General features: G+C 48.9%; 2 protein-coding genes across 2 annotated transcripts in view; both read right to left on the reverse strand.

The window, feature by feature from the left end:
• Positions 1-18,614, reverse strand: part of dapk2b (death-associated protein kinase 2b) — a 19,244-nt gene extending 630 nt beyond the window's left edge. Inside the window, exons 1-12 of the mRNA XM_084477320.1 lie at positions 18,505-18,614; positions 17,767-17,956; positions 9,775-9,996; positions 6,409-6,547; positions 5,370-5,499; positions 5,186-5,234; positions 5,075-5,101; positions 4,567-4,719; positions 3,663-3,708; positions 937-1,026; positions 596-679; positions 1-212 (exon numbers count right to left, since the gene is read on the reverse strand). The exon at positions 1-212 is cut by the window's left edge and continues 630 nt beyond it. Of these exons, the coding sequence (XP_084333446.1) occupies positions 135-212; positions 596-679; positions 937-1,026; positions 3,663-3,708; positions 4,567-4,719; positions 5,075-5,101; positions 5,186-5,234; positions 5,370-5,499; positions 6,409-6,547; positions 9,775-9,996; positions 17,767-17,849 (1,101 nt within the window). The 5' untranslated portion in view covers positions 17,850-17,956; positions 18,505-18,614 and the 3' untranslated portion in view covers positions 1-134. The remainder of the gene's footprint in view (positions 213-595; positions 680-936; positions 1,027-3,662; positions 3,709-4,566; positions 4,720-5,074; positions 5,102-5,185; positions 5,235-5,369; positions 5,500-6,408; positions 6,548-9,774; positions 9,997-17,766; positions 17,957-18,504) is intronic.
• LOC311357386 (death-associated protein kinase 3-like) lies at positions 2,079-3,656 on the reverse strand. Its single transcript, XM_084477321.1, has 2 exons — positions 2,957-3,656; positions 2,079-2,920 (listed from the first exon to the last, which is right to left on the reverse strand). Exons 1-2 carry the CDS (start codon positions 3,044-3,046, stop codon positions 2,270-2,272), a joined length of 741 nt encoding a protein of 246 aa, XP_084333447.1. The 5' UTR covers positions 3,047-3,656; the 3' UTR covers positions 2,079-2,269.
• Positions 18,615-18,983: the final 369 nt, after the last annotated feature.

Below are 18,983 nucleotides of genomic sequence, written 5' to 3' on the forward strand. Positions count from 1 at the left end.
AAAATAACACACTGCTCTATAACACAGTAGTCCAGTCATCAGAAAGGTACGGATTCAGCTGAAGAAGCGTGCCGGTTCTTGTTGGAGAAGGGTGTGTTACATGAAACACATGAAGGTGCAGGCGTTCTCCAATCTCAGGAAGTACTGCTTCTTTTTCTCGCCCTGGGCCGGAACCTCATGACCTCATCTTCCTGGTCGCTGTCGCAGGCCCCCTGAAGGAAGGAGAGGATGTGTTACCTGCACTACAACACTGTCTGCATCGGTTATCCATTAATAATCCTTATCATTGTGGTATTACATTTACTTCTAGGGCATTTAGCAGATGCTTTTATCCAAAGCGACTAAGTGCATTTATCAGAAGAAAGAGAAACAACAATATATCGCTGTCGGTACAGTGAGGATGTTCAGAGAGCAAGTGCCAAGCACTTACAATCACTAAGGTTAACCCATTCCCCGTCTACAACAGAGACAGCTAGGCTCAGATGCTACACAATGCAAAGTAGTATTTTAACACACATTAAGTGCCAGGCATTGACTTGTTTACACCGTGAAACATATTGTGGTATCCACGGAGAGAAGAGCCATGTGTTTTCACCTCAGGGCGGCCCGACAGCTTGGGCTGGCCTCTCCTCATCATTCTGGAGAGGTGGTTACAAAGGGAGACGATTCTGATCGACAGCTGTGAACAAGAAAGGCCCAAAGAAAGAGTCACAAAGGAGCGGCAGACCGGACGGGATCACCGCCAGAGGCTGGTGGGTGGAAGGGGTTCGTACAGGCTGGTGGGTGGAAGGGGTTCGTACAGGCTGGTGGGTGGAAGGGGTTCGTACAGGCTGGTGGGTGGAAGGGGTTCGTACAGGCTGGTGGGTGGAAGGGGTTCGTACAGGCTGGTGGGTGGAAGGGGTTCATACAGGCTGGTGGTCGGGGTCCATGGTTTACCTGCCACCGGCGTCGGATGTACTGTCTCCGGAAGTTCTCCAGGTTGACCACGGAGAGCCTCTTCACCAGGGCCTGCCTGGGGTTCGAGGGCTGGGGACAGGAAAGGGCGACACGTTAGGTCCCTGAGGGTCCTCGGACTGCCCTGGTTGCTTTGTATAGTGTGTGTGTGTGTGTGTGTGTGTGTGTGTGTGTGCGTGTGAATTCTATCTACATTTTCAGGCATCTTGTGCAAGTACAGCATGACTGTTGATATGGGGGTTTAAACCCAGAACCTTTTGGCTGTGACTCAAACAACCTGACCACTAGACTGCAAGACTGCTGCCAGATCTGATCCCAGGACTGGAACATGATTGAGAAATTGTGATGCAAGGTACAGGGATTGGGTTTGGCTGGGGACATTTATTTCAGAGTAAACAAAGAAGGGAAATGAAAAATGTCTGTGGGAAATGTTTGTGGGGGAACAAAGTCCAAGGGCCTGCGATGTGTCTTTGCAATCGTTGTGTTGAAAGAGACCAAACTTCAACAGGTGAAACATGTTACAGTAGTGCAAAACAAGTTCAGGAACATTGTATAAATCAAGGATGAAGCAAATGTGCACATATTCGATTTCAAGTTAGTGAACGTACAAAATACAGGTAGATGCTGACATTTGGAAGAACTATATAAAACAGTGTAATTTAATCTGTGATATAAGAAGTCATCCATTGAACATACTTAAAAATAAATAAATAAAGTAAAAGGTGCTCACTGCTCATACCAAATTCATTTTATCATGAAAAAGGCAAATCATGGACTTAACCACCACAAATGAATGTCAGTAACATTTTCAGTAAAACATAAAAACAGAATGGAATGAGGAAAATAGATAAATAGCAAACAAATTGATGTCCCAAGAAAGAAAATACTGTTGACATAATAAGTGCTCTTAAACTGGAAAGAAACGTACATTCTACAAAGTAACATACAATATGCAACATTTTCCTGTTTTAAATATGTCCTTAGACACATTCTGTCACGTAGACTTTAAGGCTACAGGGACCTGGGCTCTACAGGCAGCGTAGAATAATCTAATCTCGAGGAGCGCTTTGTGAGGGTGGGCGGGGCTTGGAGAGAGGGAGGGGGGGAGGGAGCGAGCGAACAAACACTTCCAAAAAAAACCATTGACCTTCTTCAAAAAGTTCACAAAGTATTTAAGAAAGAAACATTCCAAAAACGTCTGGAATAAAACAATCAAGTGAACCATAAATAAATCAAATAAATACGACCCATCAGATCAGACGACCCCGTCCTCCCAAGTCACCCGTCCCCTCGGCTAGCCGGACTCTGCGATCGGCTAGCCGGACTCGGTGCAGAGCTCCCCTCCGCGCTGCCTCCGCAGCAGCTCCCTCAGCGCCAGCGTCACCTCCCCGTCGTGCGGGCCCTTGTCGGCCGCGCCGCGCTGGCGTCCGTCAGCGCCCTCGGCCTGCCACTCGCCGAGCGCCTCCCTCAGCCACCGCAGCTGGGCGCCCGTCTCCCTCCTCAGGCCGCTGAGCCGGCGCTCCCTCTGCCGGTGCCTGGCCCCCACGGCGTCCAGGCCGGCGTCCGCCCGCTGCACGTCGCCCTGCAGCCGCCGCCGCCACGCCTCCGCCTTGCGCGCCTCGAAGCGGACCAGGGACAGCTGCCTCCTGCAGCCCTCGCTGTCCGCCCTGCAGGCGGCCTCCTGCCGGTCGCAGGCGCGCAGCAGGGCCTCCACCTCCCCGCGCAGGCCCCGCCGCGCCGCCGCCGCGCCGCAGAGCTCCGCCTCCATCAGGCCCACCTCCTCCGCCACGCGGGCCAGCAGCTCCGCGTCGGCGTAGGTGTGGTTCCGGGGCGCGGCCGAGTGGGACTGGAGGGTGTAGTCCTGCAGGCGCTTGGTGTTCAGGGGCTTAGGGTCCCCCGGGGCCAGCAACGTCCGCTGGGCCTCGGGGACGGGCTGGGTCTCGGGGACCTGGGGGGTCTCGGGGACCTGCAGGGTCTCTGGGGCCTGGGGGGTCTCGGGGACCTGCAGGGTCTCTGGGGCCTGGGGGGTCTCGGGGACCTGGGGGGTCTCTGGGGCCTGCAGGGTCTCTGGGGCCTTGGGGGCGGCGCTCATGTCCTCCACGCCGTGGGACTTGAGGACATGAAGGGGGGTGTGAAACACTGTGTGAAACACTGTGAAACTCGAGGGGGGAACCAACACGTCGAGGGAGGTTTTCGTGCGTCGCCGGCGGTGAACGGCAGGATGCAGGTGGGACGGTGACGGTGACGGTGGTGAGTTGTGTTAGAGTCCTTGTCTCTGAGCTTGGGCTTCTCGGAACGATGCAAGGATGTCACACCATTCACATGCAGGTCAGAGGCCTTTAGAGGAAACGTCTTCAGCTCCGAAAAGAGGTGGTTAAACGTCCACGAAGAACACCCACAACGTGCAGTTTGACCGAACGATTGAGATTGCGTGACAGCTTTGTGACTGCGATCTTAACAAGTGTTTTGGGGTAAACCGGTTTGAAGATAGCAACAACTAATTGAGGAAGTGCATTGTGACCAGTGGTGTGTTCGACTGAGAAAATGCACTGAAGTGAAACCTGCTATCGACCGGCGTTAGAAGAGATATGAGTCTGTGTCGTGTGAGATGCTGTTGTGTGAGATCTCACGACCAATACAGGAATATTAATCAGCGGTGAATGTGAGCACACAAACATGCTCTTCAACAGCAGAAACCTTGTGCATACCTTGATCCACGGGTGGTCGAGAGCGTCTTCTATGGTCATTCGTTTTCTGAAAGGAAATTAGATATCCAGGAGAATAAATAATCCATTACCCTGGACATTACCAAACCACTCTAGCAGCAAGTGCAAAGCATTTCCTTTTCAAGATACAATCCAAAATGCAAATGTAAATCAATGATTTATAGTGGCTTCTTTCGCTTTGAGGTTGTACGTTTTTTTTCCTTTAAAAGGTGCAAGTTTTAGGAATTAGTGGCTTACTCTTACCCTTACTCCCCCCTTTCCATCGACATAGGAGAAGCTATGGTGGCCTGTAAGGTGCCATTAGGTACTTTCAAAATGATGGTCTAGGACAGCGTCGAGTAGCAAACTGTCAAGTGATCAGGTTTCCTAATGTGTTTGGTCATTTAGTAAGTAAACCCATAGCTACAGTAAAACATGGCGGAGCAACACGGCGGGCCCCGTGGCAGAGGACCCTCCCCCCCATGTAGAAATAAAGGGTTGAATCAAGGTCACGAAAACATAATTCTCATTTTAATTGGACTATACACTAATTAAAACCTCCTTATGAATCTAGTATTCCACCACGTCCAGATGACGTTGATGCCACTGGATTCCCCGACCCTGCGCCTTTAAGCGCTCGCCGCGTCGCGAGAACAGAGAGAGGAGGTCTGGTCTGCGCGGGGATCGGGGAGCAGCGGGCGCCCGGCCCTCTGAAAGCCCCGCTAATCCCACAGGATTTGTTGCAGCACAGGATCTAGCGCTAGAGGCTCTGTACCGGGATCGGGGGGGGGGACTTGGCCCTTCCGGCCCCCCAGGCCCCTGAGCCGGTTACGGAGAGAGAGAGAGAGAGAGAGAGAGAGAGAGAGAGAGAGAGAGAGAGAGAGAGAGAGAGAGGAGGGCCCCCTACCTGGTGTCCTTCTCCAGGAGCCGCCTGATGAAGTTCTTGGCCAGCTCGCTGGTGGTGCCGAAGAACTCGGGGTCAAAGTCGTAGTTCATGGCCGACACGTTCCCCAGCGTCTCCTGCTTGGTGTCTCCCAGGAAGGGCGACGCCCCGCTCAGACTGTAGCCACGGTGACAGGGACATGTTGACTAACGCATGTGTTTGCACACACGCACGCGAGATGCACAAGCACACATCTAACACATGCACACCCAACACGTGCACACACGCACGCACCCACCCGCCTAAGCACACGCACGCACACACACACACACACACACACACACACACACGCAGACACACATACACACACACACACACGCACACACACACACACACACACACACACACACACACACACACACACATACACACAAACACACACACACACACACACACACACACACACACACACACACACACACACACCTCCACTCTGGGTGGATCAGACAGTTGGAAGTGAGGTGCTACTTACAGGATATAAGTGATGACTCCGATGCTCCTGTGAATGTGAACAACAACACGGTTAGTCCGGCCAGAGCCCTTGAGCAGGGCTTCAGCGCTGCAGTCATTAGGGCTCTCTTACCACATGTCTGCCTCCAGGCCCAGCTGCTCGTAGTTCACTATCTCTGGAGCTGCAAATAGAAGGACACACACTTGACCATCAGCGACACCCCCGGGGCCCGAACAACAAGTCTCAGTCCAGCTCTGGAGGACCTCAGGGATCCAAACAGGAGACTCAGAACAATAGAGCTCAGCTCCTTACTTACCCACAAATTCAGCGGTTCCAAAAATGTCTTTGAACTCCGTGCCGGCTTCTATTTTATGTGCGAGGCCAAAGTCTATGATTTTGATGCGAGGCACCGGAACATTCTTATCCAGGAGTATTATGTTCTCAGGCTGAAACACCAAAACAAAACACACACACACACACACACACACACACATACACACAGACATACAGAGACACACACACACACACACACACACACACACACACACACACACACACACACACACACACACACACACACACAGAGACACACACACACACACACACACAGAATAAACAAACACAAAACAGGTTAGACAGGCGATTCTTACTAATATTAAGAATATATTTGGCAACAGTTAGCAAAACAGTCTGAGTTACCTGTTTGGAGTCATCTTTCAGTGTAGGCATTAAAGGAGAAATATGCAATTATCACAGGGTGATATTACTGTCAATGTGTTATTACTGAAAGAGGAACATGGTTGATGATGATACGGATTAGGGTAACTGGGTGTCTGTCGCGCCATGTAGCTTTGAACTTGTGAACTTGAAGTGAACTTGAACAGTCAAAAGCTTAGTCAAGTGGCATGACCAGAGTGGATGGATCCTACGCTGGTCTGACTCACTCAGCACGACATGACAACAACAAGCGACAACAAGTGAGTTCAGGCCAGGCACCGCAGGTCAAACGGTGCTCAGGCGTCTGGCGCTCAAAGCGGCCGACACAGGACGTGATGACCGTTGAGCCGCAGAGCAGACGCCCCCCCCCTGACGTACCCTCACCGTGTCTGATCTTAAGGGGCCCGGGGCTTCAGAACAACAGGAAGTGCATGACAGAAGCCATGCGAGACGTACCTATACATAGCACGCCGTATCGCTGCTGAGACACGCCGCTTCCGCAGTGACCCCAGATGGGAGGTGAACCGGGGTGTTTGTGTGAAGATGGGCCCGGGGGGGGAGGGGGGGGGGGGGGGGGGGAGGGGGGGAGGGGGGGTGGGGTGAGTCACCATGCAAACAAAGGGGAAGGCCGGTCGTACCTTGAGATCAAAGTGTGCGATTCTCTTGGAGTGGAGATACCGCACGCCTTCCAGAATCTGCTTTAAGAACTGAGTGGCCTCCTCTTCACAGAGGGAATCCTTCTGGGACAGGAAGTCAAACAGCTCCCCGCCAGACACTCTGAAACACATATGGAAGATATGTAGCACAGGTTTACACTATGGAGCATAAAGACCCTATGTGGCACCCTATGTAAACACATAGACACTCTGTAAAACACACAGACACTCTGTAAAACACATAGAGACACTCTGTTACACACACAGAGACACTCTGTTACACACAGAGACACTCTGTTACACACATAGAACCTATGTAGCAGATAGAGCCACTTTGCAACACATATGGAATATATGTACCACATTTATATGTGTATATGACTATGTAGCACTATGTAGGAAGATCTGTTGCACATTATGTAACACATATACACAGTGTGTAACACACCGAGAAACACTAAAGCATATAGAACACTTCTGAGATATTTTCTAAATATCAGGATGCTTTTTTGCTTGATCTTAGTGGTCATTAACTGCAGCAAAATGTCTTTGTAGAGTTCAAATTAAATAGTGACATTATTAATATGTAACTATTGAGCAACTCTCCTATTTAAATACAGGACACACAAATTATGTTTGGAACAAAGTTCACTCTGAACACAGCTCTGTGTGCGTCCTGTGATCATGTAGTGTGACGTACACACACAATAATACATTTTAATAATAATAATGGATGGATTCAGTTGGTTGGTCGGTCCCCCCCTCGACCCCCCCTCCCCCTCCCACCCCCCCTTCTTGTTTGATTGGATTTAGCCTTTAATTTGTTCTAATTAGGACTTTACATTCCTGAGCACTGTGAAAACTGTGTGTTTGTGTGTGTGTGTGTGTGTGTGTGTGTGTGTGTGTGTGTGTGTGTTTCTGGTGTGTGTGTGTGTGTGTGTGTTTGTGTGTATTTTTGTGCGTGTGTATACTTGTGGTTTGGCTGCACATCCCTGTTTAGCAAAAAGCGGAAATCTCCTCAACAATCTTGTGCAGTCAAGAGAGACAGAGCTGGACGAATGCAAAACAGGGGGTCGAAACTAGTGAAATGTAGCAGGTGTTCTTTGGGAGCCAGCGAACCCAAAACCACATTTTGAAACGTGGTGATACGTCTTATATGATCGTCAACATAGTAATCTACGCCATGCTAAATCGTACTGGTTCTCCACTTCCCATGCTCAGTGGAACGCAATGGAATCTGCCATTAAGAACATTCCAAATACACCAGACCTTGTGATAATTGATGAACACAACAAAACAATCACAATAATTGAAATTGGTTGCTCTTATGACGCTTACATGGACACCTGCTATGCGTCAAAATTGTTAAAATACCAACCCTTAAATAATGTTTTAAACACCTATGGCTACTCATGTAAAGTCATTGCCCTGATCTTTGGTAGCTTAGGTCATGTACATAGAATGTGTGTGCGAGGCCTGCAGATCTGTGGACTACCTAAGAAAAGGGCCAAAGGCTTCACAAAGCACTGCTCTATATCAGCACTAATTGGTGGCCTCTTTATCTGGAGGCACAGGTGTCACCTTTACCCTTTACCACTTTCTCTGCAATCTAATACTTCCTTTTAGCAAAACATCTTTATTATTACCAAATAAAGATGTCAAATGTCAAATTCAAATAAAGATGTAAAATGTGTGTGTGTGTGTGTGTGTGTGTGTGTGTGTGTGTGTGTGTGTGTGTGTGTGTGTGTGTGTGTGTGTTTGTGTGTATTTTTGTGTGTGTGTATACTTGTGGTTCGGCTGCACATCCCTGTTTAGCAAAAAGTGGAAATCTCCTCAACAATCTCGTGCAGTCGTGAAGCAGAGCTGGACGAATGCAAAACAGGGGGTCGAAACTCTAGTGAAATGTAGCAGGTGTTCTTTGGGAGCCAGCGAACCCAAAACCACGTTTTGAAACGTGCCGATACGACTTATATGATCGTCAACATAGTATGCCATTGTATCCCTGAATACTGAAAAAAAGTCCCTAATTTTGAAAAAAATGGGTAAAATCCCACGTTGTTTTTTCTCCCCGAAACACTGCATGAACACTCTTCTGTGAACGCAGGGGGCGTTCTATTCGTGACGTCAGACTACTTCTTCTCTGAGGTAGTCTGACGTCACGACCAAGGGGCCCGGCGGTGCGGTGTGTGGACGTGTGGAGCTCTGTCTGGGCAGCGCTTTGATTGCAGAGTCTGCGATGAAGTTGGGCTTTGTGGACACTTGTTGTGTCCCGCCGCGGTGTGTGTGGATGGTGACGCTCCGTCTGAGCAGCGATGTGTTGAATGTCCGCGGGCGTGCGTCCGAGTGAAGGTTAGCCGCATCGCTTATTGTAACGCTCATAACAAGTTACACAACGACGGTACTAAAAAAGCATCATAAAGTTGGCGTGGGTCGTAACCATGGGGATGACACGCCCCCCTCTTTCCTAAAACACTTTTTTTAAATCACAGTGTTACCATGTGAGATATACCAAAATAATCAACACTGTTTCAACCTAACAGACCTCTGAAGAATAAGTCCCGCCTCCGAGGCTCCGGTTCCCTCGGTAACGTGGGGTTTTTGAATGATCGTACATAACAAACTCTGTAGGTGGCCGAGAAGTAAAAGCTGCATCACGTTTTGAACTACACACATTTTCCATCTAGTTTCGACTGAGTTTTTGGATTGTCGGTGCCATTGAAGAAGTAAACGATTATTAATGCTACTTTAACGGCACCAAAAATCCAAAAACCCAGTTGAAACTCGATGAAAACAGTTGTAGTTGAAAACGTGACGCAGCTTTTACTTCTTCGCCACCTACAGAGTTTGTTATGTACGATCATTCAAAAACCCCACGTTATCTCCCAAAGACATTTGACCGAGGCAACCGGGAGCCTCGGAGGCGGGACTTATTCTTCTATAGGCAAAGGTCTATAGGCAACGGACGTTATATCTATATCCACACCGGACCCAGCCATCCTACTATGTTAAAGCTGCACACCTGTTGCACATTGAGCAGTCAGTGTGCAACAGGTGGACCCGGCCTTCACCCACACACACACTCAGGGAAGAGCTCCTGCATGTCAACACGAGGACCACCAGCGCCGTGCATCATTATCTACAACCTTACAATAAACCGGATTTCCCACCCCACCGCCCTGCGACGTACGTCTGGGGGACCCCAATAAAAGTCCCCTGGGTGGCGTGTGTCATGGACTTTGCGACAATCTGAGCTTTATATACGTAATTAAGACTGATTTGGGAGACCCATTGGTCATTGGCCGATATCGACCGATTGCGAGGTAACTCCCTGGTGGAAGGAGGACTCACAGCTCCAGGACCAGCACCACCTCGGTGCGGCTCTCGAACACGTCGTGCAGGGTGACGATGTTGGCGTGCTGCAGGCTCTGCAGGAGGTCCACCTCCCTCTCGATGGCCTCCCGCCGCACCCCCCGCCGGCTCCCGCGGCTCACGCGCTTCTTGATGAACTTGGCCGCAAAGTCCAGACCTGTGCTCTTCTCCCGGCACCGCTTCACCACGGCAAACTGCCCGCTGGACAGGAGACAGAAACACACAGACAGACAGACAGATAGAGGGGCAGAGAGACAGACAGACAGAGGGGCCGAGAGACAGACAGACAGAGGGGCCGAGAGACAGACAGAGGGGTAGAGAGACAGACAGAGGGGCAGAGGGACAGACAGACAGAGGGGCAGAGGGGCAGAGAGACAGAGGGGCCGAGAGACAGACAGACAGAGGGGCAGAGTGACAGACAGACGGAGGGGCAGAGAGACAGACAGACAGAGGGGCAGAGAGACAGACAGAGGGGCAGAGTGACAGACAGACATAGGGGCAGAGACAGACAGACAGAGGGGCAGAGAGAGAGACAGAGGGGCAGAGAGACAGACAGATGGAGGGGCAGAGTGACAGACAGACATAGGGGCAGAGACAGACAGACAGAGGGGCAGAGAGAGAGACAGAGGGGCAGAGAGACAGACAGATGGAGGGGCAGAGGGACAGAGAGACAGACATTATTAATTGGTCATTTTTTATTGGTGCTCTCACATATTCACTTATATTCAAAAAGGAGAAATATCCGATGGTGACTGGTCCAATGGTGACAGTGATAAATCATAGAGCGACACAGTTGATGGGAGTTGTGTTTGTAATAGGGTAATGTCTTCAGCAGGCTGCAGTGCTCAAGCGTGACATATTAAGACGTATAGATATTCTCCAGAGCAGGGATGGGCCGGGGTATCTACAACGGCCACAGTATTTGACGCCGTTAAGCCGATTCTGGACTTCCTGTTTCCCAGCCTGGGGAGACGGAAGGCTGACAAAGGGCAGCAGTGAGCTTCCTCCCACTGACCCGCTTCCTGCCAAGACGTCCCGGCCATCTTTCACCGCTCCCCCGTCTCAGCAATCCCAAATATTTGGCCGGGGAGGTGCGGCGGTACAGACCAATCCACTGTCCTCATTGCGTGTGTGGAGGATAGCCGTTGCCATGGTGACACTGAGCTTTGTTGGGTTAGGGTGAGAGGGGGTGAGGGTTATTGTGGCCAATTAAAATTCTTTGAATTCAAATGTAAATTCATTCAGGATTTTGTGACCCGACGTAAGCAAATAACCCAAACTCTCCCTGGAATCACGTGAAAGCACACGGGTAATACGCGCCCTGAGCACACATGTCATGTGCGTTCTATTTACTCTGGGTCAGGTGTGGCTCTCTCAAACACACGACACTGTCATGTGGTAAAGAAAGACAATTATGCACAGCCATTATGTGTTTCGATTTGACTCACACTCACAAGTAACAATTTCCATTGAGAACGCGGCATGCCAACACAGCATTCAGATCTAAAACTGTACCTGTTGACTGTTGATTTTAACAACAAATCCTCATCTTCTTGCATAGATCTCGGTGTACGTACTGTATGTGTGTGAACGAGACGTAATTAAACTAAAAATAGCATAAACCAAAACACCAACGACATACACTCAGCCTAAAATAGCCTCTCCCTCGGCACCCTCAGCCTGTTTCACCCACTGTGGGCTGGAGAGAGTGTGTCGGCTGAGAGAGATGAGAGGAAAACAAGAGGGGCAGAGAGAGAGAGAGGGCCTGCTGGGTCCTTCATCACACACACATGGACACGCACACACACACACACAGACAGACACGCACACACACACACACACACACACACACACACGCACACAGACACACACACACACACACACACACACACACACACACACACACGGACACGAACGCACACCCATGCACACGCACACACACACACACACACACACACACACACACACACACACACACAGACACACACACACACACACACACACACACATGCATGCCCAACCACACACACGCACGCCCAACCACACACCCACGCTCACACCCATGCACACGCACACACACACCCACGGTTTAAGTTCAAAGCTCTGGTGTTAAGGTTACACTGTGTTATCTAACACCGATCTGATAGCGTGAACACAATGTTGAGCGATGCTCAATGCGGCCTGGCTGTACCTGGGGGAGACACAGGCAGCTATAGATGTGGGTGTGTTCTCTATTTACACACGTACTAATATTGACCCAGGGCCAGGCGTCCCAGGCGTCTGAAGACACCCGAGCTGGTGCAGCAGCGGCCCCGCTGCGGGCCCCACAGAAAGACCTCCACCGCTGGGACGGGGCTGACTACACCCACACCGGGGGAGGCATGGGGAATAGGCTTCCTGAAAGCGCGGCCATGGGGGGAATACAAAGCTACACAACCAGAGATTCAGACCACCAAGCAGCAGCATGTGCAGTAGTGCGGGCCCACAGCCACATAAAGAAGCACCTGCATGGCAACTACCTTCAGGGTTTGGGCTAGGTCAAATTCTTTGGCTTTTGGTAACAGTGACAGCCGCCAATCAAACTTCAAAGGAAGCGACGACAACTTGGGAAACGGTTAACTAGCTATGACAGTCCAAACTGTCAACATGCGATAAATTTTAATCATTACAGATCATACAGTCGGTTGACTTATACGGTGCCAATGTTCCACAACATGGTACGACCGTCTGCACGTGCTCAGTGAATGCGTTGGATCTGTCGAAGGCTATCCAGTTACCTTATGTAACCGTCACACGGTGGCCGACGCGGTGCGCCAGCTTAGACCCTGCGGACAGAGGGATGCTGGGACGGGGGGGGGGGGGGGGGGCGTCCCGCCACGAGCTGCGCGTGCCGGCTGCATTAGCGCTAAGCCGCCGGGGGAAACTGAGAGCGCCGCGTCTCTCTCTGAGGAGGCTCCAGCTTGGACAGCTGAAGGTTATCAGACCGGGTCGCAGGCGTTGGTGGAGCAGAGCGGCGCCAGGCCCGGCGTTTAAAAGACGTCGCGCCGCCTCGGGGACAAACGGCTCCTCCACCGACCAGAGCCCGGTCTCTGAGCGCGCCTCTCATAGCACGCCTCTCATAGCACGCCTCACAGCACGCCTCTCATAGCACTCCTCACAGCACTCCTCTCATAGCACGCCTCACAGAATGCAGGGAGTGCTCGGACCGGGGTGTTGCGCTAAACATCTGGAAGTGGTAAGAGGCGAGTGAAGCAACATCCTGGTCACCTCAGAGAGTACGCTGTGAGTATGATTCATGTGCTCACTCACTATTTCGCTAAGAAAATAGTACAAAAATAATCATACAATTATAAAGACTATATATATTTATTTTTGTGTTTTGTTCACATGCCTCAATCTGAGACGGTAAGTTGAACCTTGAGTGCAGGAATTGGTGGAACTGCGACGTTTTGATATGAAAGCAAAGCCGGATGACTGTGAGGGTGTGGGAGCGTGGTGCTCTGTCCAGTTCTGCCGTAGTTCCCCTGAGCAACCGGGTGACCCCCTCCAGGATGGGAACTCCTGGAATGTGGAGCAGGTCACCGAGGGAGTTCCCTCTCCTAAAGCTGCTCTTTACGGGCCCATCTTTCATCACGCCAGCAGAGAGAGGGAGGAGGCGTCTGCCCGGGGCCGAAGGCTGAACTCTGAGCATGTTGCAGTGAAAGAGTCCCGCGTGTTTGCTGGGCTGCAGCCTGGGAACCCAGACAACACCCATTGCTCTCCAGTACAATACGTTGATGAATTAGCGAGTGTACCTCAAAACAAAAAGAAGCCTCGGCAAACTTGATGTTTACGGCATGGGTGGCCAAAGGTCTCCAGCGTCAAAGTTTTCCAATAAACTCAAGTGTATAATTATCTGCTGATAAAGATCAGAATGATGCTTGGGGGGGGTTATATTCATGTATTAAGAGTTTATAAAATAAAAACGCTTTCCAATTAACATGGCTTCCACTGAACACGGGTGATTAACAAACTCTGAGTTCTACTACTCTACTTCAGCACAAGAGCTCAGTTGACCACAGAATCAATACAATAAAAACATGCAAACACAAGTGTGACCTTGATGGGCTTGAGCAATCACCCTGCTCCGGTGGACTTTTCCCACCATTTAACCACAGAGACACAAACAGAAACCCCCCCTAACAACAGTTCAAACCCAAGGTGTCTAACAGCTCATTAAATACAAGGGGGGGTCACATGAGAAACATTTCCGGTGTTTCCGTGGCGATGAACTTAGCTATAACGCTCTGTCTTCCAAGAAGACCCTTTGCTTTTACACGTTTGGTTATGCAAAGGGGGGAGCAGCTGCCGACCACAGCCCTCCATGACGCTTCCTGCGTCATCACCTCCCTCCGTTAACACTGCGGCGAGACAGAGACAGACCAGAGAGTCTAAGTAGGGGGTTAGGGTGCTGGAAGGAGCTGGGTTCAAACCCTCTGGGGCCTTCTACAGGTCTCTGTCAGGTATCTGTTTTTTTGGGGGAGGATATTGAAGTAGTTGTTTTGCCTTTAAGGACAGGAGAGAGAAAATGGACAGGAAGGTGGGTTGGAGAGGGACCGACAGGTAGCCAATGACCACAGGCTGGGACCTTGAACACAGGGGCATCCTGTGTAGCTCTACACAAAATGAGACAGATGATGAGTACACGAACTAGGAAACAGATTTCCCCCATTACGCCACGGTCTACACCACGCTGTGACGTGGAGGAAATGGGCTGGGAGGTGGAATTGCGTACACCACCTGTCATGTTCTTCCCTTCGTTTTTTACGACCCAACTAAAACATCCATCGCATAAGTCATTTGTCTCCTTGGCTAACAGTTTTGACATCGGACGGTCGTAGGCAAGGGTCTGAACCTGTTCATCAAGTTCAACCCAGGCAGAGCACAGCACACACACACACACACATGTGCAAACACGCACACATATAGCCCAGCGTGGAGTGACTCAGCCGTGTGAGACCACTCTGACTGCAAGTTGGCTGTTGGCTGCCATGAGCCAACGAGCAGAGGATAATTAACATGGAAGATTGACGATGGAAGGCAGCTGTCGTAGTGTGAGAGACATGAGAGGAGAGGCTGTGGCTTTCAACCACACCGTGGAACATCGCTGTCACTCATCGCCATGCAGATAAGTGACAGCGTGACGCATCCGCATCTGAAACTCTGACCACATCCAGCCGCCATGTAGAAGGAGGACGTTGAGAGAAAAAAGGTTCATGTCCTGCCTCCAGTCTACCCGTTTACAAGTCATTGCTCTAAAGCTGACGAAAGCTCACTTTCTAAATCTAGAGCTCAATAGAGCTCATTTTCTACATCTAAAACTCACTAGAACCAGAGCCCGTCTACGGAGAGCCTTGGCCTATTGAGCCCCATTGTATCATCACTTGGTTGCAGTTCCATCATAATTCCACTGGGGGTGATCGAATGAGTGCAGATTGAATGGGGGTCTATGGGGCTAGACGGCTAAATGTATCTCTTTCACCTGCTTGTCGTTGAAATATCGCCGATTGTATTGTAGATTCCGCAAGTTCAGTATAGATTATAGTTCAAAAGTCGAATGAATGAGTACTTATGTCCTTTCGAATTCTTACAGTTTGGGCCGTTGTTGGCCGTACACGCTAGCATTCTGCTAATGAATGCTGATCGGTCAGGGACGGACTTGCAACTAATTACGACCAGAGACCCCTCTTGATGGCATCTGAAGCTGAAGAACAATCAGAAACATTATCTTAAGGAGGACTTTCCGTCAAAGTTAATTGTTATATATTATATGTATATATATATATATATAATATATATATCATATATGCAGAAGTACCAAAGTGACTCAGAACTTGCCGTAAAGCAGGACCTCTGGCAGTGACGTCATAATCAGATTTTTAGAAGAAGTTAAGTGAACTTAAAAAATGCAATGTTCAGCTGAGTGTATTCTTTGAGCCCCCCCTTTTGAATGTGACTCTCAAATTACTTGACAAAAAATTACACCCTGAGAAAAGTGGAATTTGAGGGAGAAACCCTGTCGATTCCCATTCATTCTGCACTCACTGGCGAGCGCCCTCGCATGGGCAGAGATGTCAGTTCAGAAACCGAAAGTCACCAGAGTGCCAGTTCTCTTCATATTAGACACTCTCTGCTAGAACTCACTTTCTAAATCCAAAGCTCACTAGAGCTCACTTCCTTCATCTAGAGCTCACTATCTAAGAGCTCACTATCTACATCTAGAGCTCACTATCTACATCGAGGGCTCACTATCTACATCGAGGGCTCACTATCTACATCTAGAGCTCACTTTCTACATGAAGCTCACTAGAGCTGACTTTCTTCCTCTAAAGCTCACTAGAGCCCACTTTCTACACTAACAGCTCACTTTCTGCCTCTAAAGCTCATTAGACTTTCTACACTAACAGCTCACTTTCTGCCTCTAAAGCTCACTAGACTTTCTACACTAACAGCTCACTTTCTGCCTCTAAAGCTCATTAGACTTTCTACACTAACAGCTCACTTTCTGCCTCTAAAGCTCATTAGACTTTCTACACTAACAGCTCACTTTCTGCCTCTAAAGCTCATTAGACTTTCTACACCAACAGCTCACTTTCTACATGTAAAGTTCACTAGAGCTCACTTTCTACCGCGCAGAGCAACGTCCCCACAGCCACTAATACCAAGCTTTGGGATTGGGAGATACACACACCAGTGGGAGTGGCCACTGAGGTGTGGATGCTGGAGAGAGATAATATTGAACTTACTGCTTATACACATGTTAACACAAGCTGAGCGGTCACGCTTAGAAAACAACAGCAGTGGTTCTCCCGCCCACCTGATTATAAAGAATGTAGAAGAAAGACTGTACACGTTGAGTTGTGTCAAGTGACACAACAACGTTGCATAATGTGTGTGTTGTTTTGCCTTTGTTTTGATCAATCTTGACATAGCACAAAGTTCTACGGGACCTTCTGCAGTCAGTCAGTAATTGGCACACATGGACGTGGAACTCATTATTGCAGAAAAGCCCAGCTTCCGTTTTCTATTGTATTGTGTGCCTCAACTTCCCCTCAGTCCTGTTCTGGCTCTAATGATGCAAATCATCCTAAACAAGACATAAAGGACTATGTATAGGCTATTTATTAACGGTTCACAGACACACACATACATAAACACCTTTGAATTTACTGTAGAAATGCAAAGAGAAACCTGCCACACCTTTATGGACATAAGGGTTATCTTGGGCTGTAAACGTCAGCCTGTTTTAATCGGTGTGTCCCTCCCAAGAGGAAAACACGCATGGCAGGCCAACAGTTTACACATGTTTACCACACTGAGCTCAGGGGCCACGACCAAGGGCTGATATAGTCTGATACTGTAGTGGGTAAAAACCCACACTCTCACACAAAATGTGAGCGTTCGAGAAGGACTAGGTTTGAAAGATTAAGGCTTTATTAGCACTTGCATAAAGTAACAAAACCTGAGTTGGTGGTGTGAATGAGAGACATGTGTAAATGTCCCTCAGAATGTCTTTTGGCTTATCTTTCCTTCAAGGTGATATTAATACATTGTTTATCGTTTAGCTTTATTGTAACAATATTTACCTTACACTTACGTATATACTTTATGCTTAATTGACCACAGAGGGAGAACTGTCTCAGTGGTCGCCGGTCACCCTAGTTATGGCTGATCTAATCCAAAAGATAAGGGGCTCCTTATCTTATGGATGACAAAGGGAATCCCTTGGAACAGGGCCCCGTTAACTCAGCTTCATATGTTTGATCCACATTGGTATCAAACATATGGGCAAGGTGTTTCTCACAGTTCATTAAAGCCTCAATCGTTTTCTCCCATACTACTAGAATAACAGGGAACTAGATCACAGAGTGATACATGAACCGAAATTAAATAAACCCCAAGACATCATAAAAATGTTTTGAAGTCACTTACCTTCCCAGGGCTTCTCCAATCTCATAGAAATCGTCCACTTTCTGCTGTTTGAATACCGCCATGCCCGATGTCCTCATCGGCATAGTTCATACATGAAATACTCAACAGAATTGTCTTTGTTCGGGTCCCAGTGATTTGCAGTATGATCCCTTGTGTGAACAGAAGACAGCTCAGAGATGTGCCGAGCAGGCTGTAATACACAAAGCAGTGAGAGTTGTGATTACATGTTGAAGCTTGTTTAATAGCATTCCACCTCGGAGCTGCAGCACAATGATGCTCTCATGGGAGGAGAACGAATCAAACTCATACAGGCATATGGACCAACTTCTAGTCAATAATAACAACAGCAATCCATCTTGTAATTAGACAACTAACTTATATGGAATTATACGAAAATTAAGGGTTAGATAGGGGTACATGGTACTTCAGATTCACTTGGTACAGTCAGAAAGCTGGTTGTTTTTTGTCTCCAGGTGATAACAACAGGATATATAACAAACAGTCATGATTTGGGTCAGTGTCTGCGTTTACTGGCACAGTTGACCATTGGAAAGCTAAGTTATTATGAACAGAGTTATTGTCAGGAAAGACATCCTGCTGCTCCTGCTGTTAGAATAGATGACTTTCATACAGAAGAGCTATTCCACAATTATTCTCAAGTTTGGAGACCCACCTACACGCTGTAAAATGAGGAAAGTGTAGTATAGTAGGATAGTAAAACGTTGACCAGTGACTTACCGTGTTGTTAAAGGCAGGTCGATGAGCAAACAGCCATGCTTTCCCCACTACTGCAGCTCGTCATTCCGTCTCATCCTCTGCGTGGTGCCTGCGGTGTGTCTTCAGTCTTGTTTTCACATCACGGCAGCGCCCTGCTGCTTTTGTTGCGTTCAAACTCAAGGTCCAGCCCCCTGCAGGCGGCCCGAGGAACAGCAGCCAGTGACAGGAACGCTATCAATACAGATGACTAACATTCTAACACATCCTTCTTCTCGGATGGACTTTGAGAACTAGATCTGCTTCTGACCGACTTATAAATGCCACATGCACACACGTACACACACAGATACACACGCACGCACAAGCATAAACACAACATGTGACAGTAATAAAAATGTTTATTGTATTCACTGTACAAGTGATATAATGTATAGATCACGGATCATTGATCCTGGTAAGCATTGGACTGAATTTAGAGGGAACATAACAGTTGTCTCAGA

This window comes from Micromesistius poutassou (genome assembly GCF_964030765.1).
Source record: "Micromesistius poutassou genome assembly, chromosome: 13".
Classification (NCBI taxonomy): domain Eukaryota; kingdom Metazoa; phylum Chordata; class Actinopteri; order Gadiformes; family Gadidae; genus Micromesistius; species Micromesistius poutassou.

Bases quoted from the DNA above. Each gene is read 5' to 3' on its own strand.
- LOC311357386 (XM_084477321.1), bottom strand. From the start codon at position 3,046: ATGAGCGCCGCCCCCAAGGCCCCAGAGACCCTGCAGGCCCCAGAGACC. The intron at 2,921-2,956 runs GTCCCCGAGACC...GAGACCCTGCAG, and splicing joins AGGCCCCAGAGACCCTGCAG to GTCCCCGAGACCCCCCAGGT.